Genomic DNA, 8858 nt, shown 5'->3' on the forward strand with positions numbered 1-8858 from the left:
GACGACGTCTAATGATGTCCCATACATGCTCCATCTAGTGATCTTGATAGTCAAAGCAGTACTTCAACATTCTGTAAAGCAACAGCAGCAGCGTTTTTGGAAATCGCCTATTCAGAACAGTGATCAGAAATGAGAGCTCAATTGATTCAAGCAGAAGATTTACAAACTTGCTGTCACGGTGCAAGGGACAGTGACGAGAGTGCTCTTGTTATCATAGGAAATTGCTCATCCGACAACAACTTTTGATATCAATTCAGTGAGTATACGAAGCCGACACCTAGGTTCATCTCGCCTCTTTTTAACCAACATTACTGACACCAAAACAAAAACAGTTTTCCAATGAGAACACAACACATCCACCTACCAATGAGCCACACACATGCAGCGAATACAGTAGTGTACCTTCTCAGAAAGCCCTGTGTTTGACCGAATTCTTCTCTTTTTGAAATTGAAACTTTCTCCGACTAATGCTTCCAACAATAAAACCGCTTTCTTATATCCCTCCATTTCAGTCTCATTTAAACACAGTTCTAGTTCCTGATACAATCCTTTTCGCCTCCTGAAAACAATCTTGATTCAAATCTTGATGATTCATAACGCTCGTGAAGTTTACACCGGATATTTAAAGCAAACGTGATTGTGCAGACTCATATTAGCGTTGCTAATACATTTCCAGATCTGAATGGACGTCAGTGCGGAGATATGAAAAGTACGCCTGACATGTTTTGTTTACCGTTTTAATTGTCCTTCTGTATTTTAGAATTTCGATTTTTTTGAATAGATCACTTTAAGATTTGCAATTAATTCTTACAAATGAAAAATGTTACATCTTCATTGCAATTTAAAAGATAATTCTTTTAAATGTATACTTTTCCGAATTTAATTCATAAATGATTGATTTACAGGTTCATTAATTATTTTAGAAAGTTAAGGCAAGCAATTATATTCATTTAGTAACAAAGTGGAATTTAATGATTCTAATTCTGAGAAGAAGTGGCAGTTCTTATTAAAAATTCTAATTAAAGAAAATAGCACCTATTTTGAATAGAGAAATACCTTGTGAGGAAATGTTTTTATTTAAATGACATCAGTATCTGGTTTTAAAAATACTGGGAAAAAAGAAGAAACAGAAAGATTTTCCTCCAGAAATTGCCATCACGAGTAAATCATTTAATATAAAAGAGTAAACTTAATTTTTTTTAAAAAAAAATAATCGTATCTAAGAAGAAAAGGTGTGATTGTTATATTTCTCATTCAAAGCTTAATAAAATGATAAATATTCTTTTTCATAAAATTTATTTTCAGCCCATAGTCCTTTTGTTTCATAATATTAAAGACAATAACAGAAATATATTTCTTGGGACAGTAATGTTATTATTTATATTACAAATTAATCCTATTTTGTAGAAAAAGAGAATTGGTTTTTCTTTTATTCATTCATCAGATACGTTGTACAACATAAGATTTTCTTCCAACATTTTATTTTTATTTTTTTATTTTAACAAATCATTAAAATAAAACTTAATAATATGAAAGGCTTTTCTTTAGGAAATGGCGTTCATATTGCTGATTGAAATAATTTGACGTTTTATATATGCTATTGAAAGAAATTTGTCTAAGTTAATAATTTGAAAATGTATGAAAAGTGTTCATCAGTTCCTTTACATTTTTAAAACAAACCGAAAGTCTACATTTGCTATATATCGATACATTATATACATTTATAAATAATAACATTATTATAAATGTATTATTTATAATTATACATTTAATTATATTATGTATGTATGTATATAATCGATACATTATATACATCGATAAAAATACATTTTTGCAATATACAAAATTAATTATTAGTAATTTACGCTGATCTTACATAATCTTCAATAATTAATTGAAAATATAAATAATAACATTATTATTGGCCCAAACACTTTTTGAGTTGTAAGATTTCAAAGTTACTTTTAGTCATAAAACTTTTTTCAGGCAAGCTTTTCTTTTATTCGCAACAGATGGCTGTCAATGTAACATTCATCAACAGATAAGCAACTTCGGATGAAAGAACAAAAATAAGAAAAGTTTAAAATAAGTCCCAGTGCATTTGGCATGTAACGAAACGACATAATGAGCAACAGACAATGAGCTTCATTCATTGTCCAATATTATTGGGGGAAAAAATCTTCAGTAACTCACATCGATATTATAGTAAAAAAGGGAAAGTAATTTTCAGGTTTTTTAAAAAGATAATCCACCAAAAAAATAATTTGTTTTGCTTTTATTTTACTTTTTATTAAAATAAATCTATCTTTTTTTAAAATCAAATTTAAAATTTCAATTAATTTATTATTATAATCTAGTTTTAATTTAATTTTATTTCGTTATAATGTAATGCAATTTTTTATTAATTTATTATATAATTTCTTTTATCAAAATGTAAGTTTTTATTAAGGATTAAACTTTTATTAATCTATTTACAAAAATGTTCGGATTATGATATAAATCCCAACAAATTTTTCGCATCAACAGAACAAAATTTAATGTTGAGAATTTTGAATCGAATCATTAATTTTTTTAAGAAATATATAAAATATACATATAAATTTACTTTTCAAGAATTTATTTGTTCTTAATAATGAGTGAGCAGTTCATATAATTGAATAACATCCATATTTCGTAACAATTCCCTTATGGGTATATGAAAAGAAATGATATTAAAAATTTTATTTTGGAACACTGGAAAGTAAAAAAATCAAATTTATAAGAAAATTGTTCATTCTATTCATTTAATTGAATACGAACGTAAATACCTTCAAATACTATAGAACATAAAAATGAATCTAAGTAAATTTATTTTCGCTTAAGTACTTCAAAAAAATTGAAGAAATGTGGACATGAATGATATTAAATAATAAATCACGCATTTCGTTTCATGCTATGGACAGAATTTATGTTATTTAATGACAGCGTGGCCGTACTATGAAGTATGCTATTAGTTACTAATTGTATTACTTATTATATCATTTTATGAATTAAATTAAAATATATATCCATATCGAATTAAAATATATATCCATATCGAATTAAAATATATATCCTCACTGACATTTTGGTTCATTACACATTAAATTCGGTAGCTCAGTACAATTCTATGGTTTTATGTCTCCTCTGGCTGAGTTCTTGCTTTTTAATTTTTCGATAATATGATAAACATGACAAAATATATTTAATTTTATATAAAATCTCTTAAAATAGTATGCAGGCATAACGTATGATTCAAATTATATTTGTGATTGCCATTACTAATTTGTTCAATATCAACATAAATGTTCGCGACATTATCCTTTGTTGATGTTTGAATACTTACTAAAAATTTCTTATTTTTAACACAAAGCTGTTATAAAATTTTACATCAGTAAAATTTTATCTCTGAAAGAATCTAGGCTGCTTAGTTTAACAAAAATAACTAAAATAATTTTAATTTTAATCCTTTCTTATAATTGCTGTAAAAATTTTAATGAAATAATAACTTTACTCGGAATTCCTTATAAAAATCAATAAATCTTATTATATATATATATATATATATATAACTTTTTGCAGAACTATCAAAACTTAACTTTCTATGACAGAAACATCAAAAGAAATTATTAAAAAATAAGAATAGCCACATGCAAATCTAAAAAAAAATAAAAATAAGCTATAAAAAATGAAACATGAATAAATAATCATCCTACCATAAATAATCATTTTTTCTCTTCAAAAATTTTTTTTTAAAAATCAGAAGTTAAAAAATATTTACATCGTGTTAATAGCTTTGGAAGCAAAACCTGTTTGATAAAATACAATTACACTTTTTTCCCTTTCATATTTATGTACATTTTTGCTTGTTAGAGATTCGGATTTTCTTTGTCGCAAATAAAAATACTTTTCAAAGGCTTCCAGATAAAAAGAAATACAACTTTCCATGTAACAAATATAACTGTTTTTCAAAACATGCTCTGAATTTTTTCTCCTTCTATTCATCTTTCTAATCAATGAAATATTAAAAACTGTGCGATAGTTGTGAAAAAATGAAGACGTTTCTTCCAAATATATTCATGCTTGATTCTTTTTCTCAAACGATATTTACTTTTATCGTCTGCAAAATAAACAACGTACATATTGATTCTCTCAAACAAGGGAATGATAGTATTCCGGAGTGACAAAAGAGCATACAGCAGACAGAAATGTAGTCAAATTCTTATTTAAATTGCGAAAACTTCAAATGGTATTTTTCTAAACTTAGTGCATAAAGATAATATTAAATAAAGTTCCCAAAGTTTTTTTTCATTTTTATAAAAGTCTTTTAATCTGCATCTGCTCTGCTAAATAACATTTTTTCAATATAACATCATTATTATTCCATTAAAATTTAAATAATAAATTAATTTAAATTAAATATTATTTTTGTATATTATTAAAATTGTCGTTTGCTTCCTGTGCGAAAAATTATTGCCATTTATAATTTTTTTTCCACGAAAGTGAAAAATAAATAAAATACAAATATACAAACTTTTGAAATTTCGTATGATCTTTGCAGATAGATTCTTTATGCATTTGAAAACATATAAATTAACAAAATTATTAGGTCATTTCAATAGAAAAGATAAAATTGCTTATTATTATTTTTAATGAATACGAAAACTTCAATTTATTAAATATATACATTCAATAGTTTTTCGTATGTTCCAATAATATAGATTAAAATTTGATTCAAATCATATGATGTTTACAGAACATTTGCAACCTGGGATTAGAACATTTGCAACCTGGAATTAGAGCATTTGAAACCTGGAATTAGAACATTTGCAACCTGGAATTAGAACATTTGCATTATATTATGCATTCACTTAACAACATTTACTTTATGTTATAAGTATAGACAATCTAATTAGATTCGCACTTTTGAAAAAAGTGTGATTCCTTTTAAACAGGATAAGTGTGAAACCAATTAGCTTGATGAATTCACTTTATATTTGAGTTTTAATTTTTCTATTATTTCAAAAGAAGGAAGCTTATGTTTCAAGGATGCATTGTCATTTCAATTCAGGCAAGAGGCTTATACAATCTCTCATTGTTAATAAATTTGATGCAATTTTTGTCCTAAATTGTTAAAATCAATTATTATTTAAATAAATTTCAATTTTAGTTAAGTAAATATTTAACTTAGATATACTAATTCAATGTGCATACGGCCTGCGAAAAAATTCTTCCAGTAATAAATAAAGCAACATACAGCATTTTAAACAAATATGGGGCATACATAAAAAAACATACAAAAATGGGCATAATATTTTTAAAAAATATTTAAAAGATAATATTAATCTGCTATTTTGAAATAATTATCTATCAACAGGACAATATAAAAATAATAATTTGTCCAATATTTCTTAAATTTCTTATCTATATGAACTCTCTATTACTTTATCAACATATTTAGGAATGTATACAGCAAATTTCTATATCTTTGATTTTAAATTATTACGTTAATACCCTTATTTATCTAATTTGGGAAATAAAAATTGCTTTAAAAGTTTCATTTCTTTATCGCTATGCCAATCTTCTCATTCTATTTATTTATTTTTAACTTTTGGACAAATTTTCTTGGGTTTTTTTTTTTATCTTTCATTTTAAAATATTCTTAAGAAACATTTCATTTAAATTATTTACGATTTTTGGTGGGCTTTTTGAACATTTCATTTATTTCTTTTTCAAATTTTTAACGTTCTTTTCCAATATTCCAAATATATTTATTTAAATGATTCAAATATCAGTTATTCAATTTCCTTTGAAATCCCTCAATAAGTTTTTATTACTTCTCGCATGAATAAAATGTTCGGTACTTACCAAACGCAGGGGCGAAGATATTCAAATATAAACAATCTTCACTCTGATTAAACAGCATAGGCAGAAGTCTTTGAAGATAGCGAAGTCTTCCAAGTGGCATTCTTTTCAAGGCTTCTGTCTCGTTTTTGATGTCTGGCCATTTTTGTGGACACACTGATCCGTAACTGTCCGCCAGTCGAACTCCTTTCCAGTGAGGGGAAGTTACTGGCGGCATAAAACGGAGAGCTCCGGTGGGAGCCCCGGCATAGGGTACCCCTAGGAATACTTCCACAGGTTGCAGTTCACGATTCGACAATGTACTGATAAATCCTCTCAGAGTACCATATCTGGTATGTACCACACGAGTACTCAAGTGACGAGAATCCAGTTCCATTTGGTTTATGGAATCCACGACATTTGTGAAAAAGAGAGCGATTATTAAAAATGTTATGCGCATTTTTTCCAAAAAGCAATTTTGTCTGTTTAAGATGTTTTCTTTGATGCTATTCATTTTTGAACTATTATAACATTGAAATTGTTACTTATCAGATTAGCGAAAAGTATTATTTAATCGAAATCCAAACTAATGTCATGTGAAGTATTATGAAAAATGTTTTTCATAAAAATCAGCAACGGTAAATTGACTTAAAAAGTAAATAGAAATATCTGATGTGAAAATTATTTTCCTTTTATAAAATTAATTTGATTTTCCTTAGAATTTATTAATGTTAAATTATTAGCAAATGATCAGATTCAAAGTACCCTTACAAAGAAAATAATTTGTTAAACACTGCCAATCGAGATGAAAGTGAAATTTACATCTTAAAATTGCTGAGATCCTTTCATGAAATTATTTTGGGAAAAAAAACTATTTTACGCATAGACTTAATACACCAGTAACGCAATGTCGACTAATGGAAATAAATTATTTTAAAATTAATAGAAAATAACCGAGTTCGTTTTCTCCTTGTTATCTGAAATCATTAACAGGAATGTCTTGCGCATATAAATATGCAGGAATTTACATGATGAATAAAACCCGATATCAATGAGTTTATTGCGCTTAAAAGATTTTTTTGGTTATATACATGTGTGTGTGTATATATATATATACCAATCGGTCGTCGAAATTTGCTGAATGCAATGGAGAAGTGCTTAACTTTTCACAAATGTTGGGGTTTGCAATAGTCACAAATATGAACTTCTGCTCTTCGTAAACTTATCAAACTTTCTCTCTTATATTTCCAAATCTGATTGAAAATATCTAAAAAATTGTCCTTCGCGATAAGCTAATAATTTATAAAGGTTTCATCGCAAAGAAATAGCGAAAAAGGCAGCAGACGCGCTTCGGGGTCCTCTCTGCACCGCGTGCCAGAGCCAACTAAGTTCCTCTGTTACCTGAGCCGCGGATCATCAGAAGCAGTAGTGATGCCGCTCTTGCGCCTCCCGGCTTCCAAGTCCACAGAGTGCGTGAGGTCGGCAGAAGAGTCTCTCCAACAACACTGCTGCGCATGTGCGTGGGCAGTGTCCGATTATTCAGTCCGGAACGGACCGGATTACTGTGAAGCGGCTCGTTTAAGTCAGTGTTTAATAAGCTCTTCGGCCTGGCTTCATACTCCGTGAAATATGCTCGACACGCTGCTGTTCCGAAGTATAAATTCATTATGCTAATCTACCCCCTGGAAGTGGCCATCTCGAAGCCGCCCCTCTGCTACCACCCAATATTTTAGTCTGCTTGATGGCCCTCTCGTGGAAATGGTGTCGGCATACTTTTAAACCTGTTTAGTGGATGGAAATGCTACCTCTTTCCTCTCTACCGTATTCGGGAGGGACAGCGGGGTTCTTAATTGCAATTTATTTGGTTAGTGCTTTCTGAAACTCCGTTAAGGTATGAGACCTCGGTAATGTTAGGGTTGGGGGAGAGCGGTTGTTTCGAACGACATTTAAGAGTAGTGAGAGGTGTTTGGGGGATCCTTGTCAACTAAATTGCTAGACGTGTTTCGTGGAATATAATTTTGGAAAAGTTGCGAGCTCTTTAATTCGACAGTTTTGATGTTCTGGTTTGTGTCATGTTGTGTTCTTTATGCTCTTGACATGAAGAGGTGGATAATTCTTTTCTCATTTCAGTGCGTCATGGAAAATGTTAAATTTAGGCTTTCTAGGATTAGTAGAATCTAATACAACCGCATTTTGCGTTGTTAATTACGAAAGGAATGAAAATTTAGAATTAATAACATACTACATGAAAAAGTGCTGCATCAAGCTTAAAAAGAATGAAAATTGATTAAAAATATGTTTAATGGTTTTATAGATTGCTTATTTAGGACTTCTTTCAAATAACAAGGTGTATCGAATTGTACTCATTGATTTTTTTCAAAAAAAGCACTTACTCTAAATATATTAAAGAAAAAATATTGCCCAGAAGGTAAGTTTTAAATTTTTAATCATGTCTCTGAAACATACCAAGAAAGTAACTTTTATGATTATCTTTAAGGAAAACATTATAAACTAAATTATATGAATTAAGTTTCACAAAAAAATTAAATTTACCAGTTTCTAAAAAAATTAAATGCCTCTCCGGCGTATAATCAGAACTTAGTTTTGGCATTCATTTTAACTTATTTAACTTACTGTACTTCAAAACCTATAGAAAATTATAAAAAAATTCAGCCAGAACTTAAAATAACAGTATTAAACGATATCTACATTTAAATAATTCACGTTCTGTTATGCAACATTTCATGTAAAAGCTCGATATATTTATTTAAAAATTAATAAGCCTAATATAAAAGAAATGTAAACTTCGTTAAAAATATCTTCCATTTGATTTCGTTTAAATTCATATTTTAAAATGTTGAATGCATTTATTAAAGTTAAATAATTATTGATGAAATGAAAAAAATTTAACGCTTCAGTATGTGAGTAATTGGAGTTTTAATTAGTATATAGTTTAGGTAAAAATGAATTAAGGACTAATTAGGACATCATCCAAC

General features: G+C 28.3%; 1 protein-coding gene across 2 annotated transcripts in view; it reads right to left on the reverse strand.

The window, feature by feature from the left end:
* LOC129967117 (neuroligin-1-like) overlaps window positions 1–6412 on the reverse strand; it is a 700350-nt gene extending 693938 nt beyond the window's left edge. For both annotated transcript variants that reach the window (XM_056081798.1, XM_056081797.1), the window contains exon 1: window positions 5887–6412. In XM_056081798.1, the coding sequence (XP_055937773.1) occupies window positions 5887–6376 (490 nt within the window). In that variant the 5' untranslated portion in view covers window positions 6377–6412. The remainder of the gene's footprint in view (window positions 1–5886) is intronic.
* Between the last annotated feature and the right edge of the window lie 2446 nt (window positions 6413–8858).

The sequence above is a fragment of the Argiope bruennichi genome, chromosome 4, assembly GCF_947563725.1.
Source record: "Argiope bruennichi chromosome 4, qqArgBrue1.1, whole genome shotgun sequence".
NCBI classification, from domain to species: Eukaryota; Metazoa; Arthropoda; class Arachnida; order Araneae; family Araneidae; genus Argiope; species Argiope bruennichi.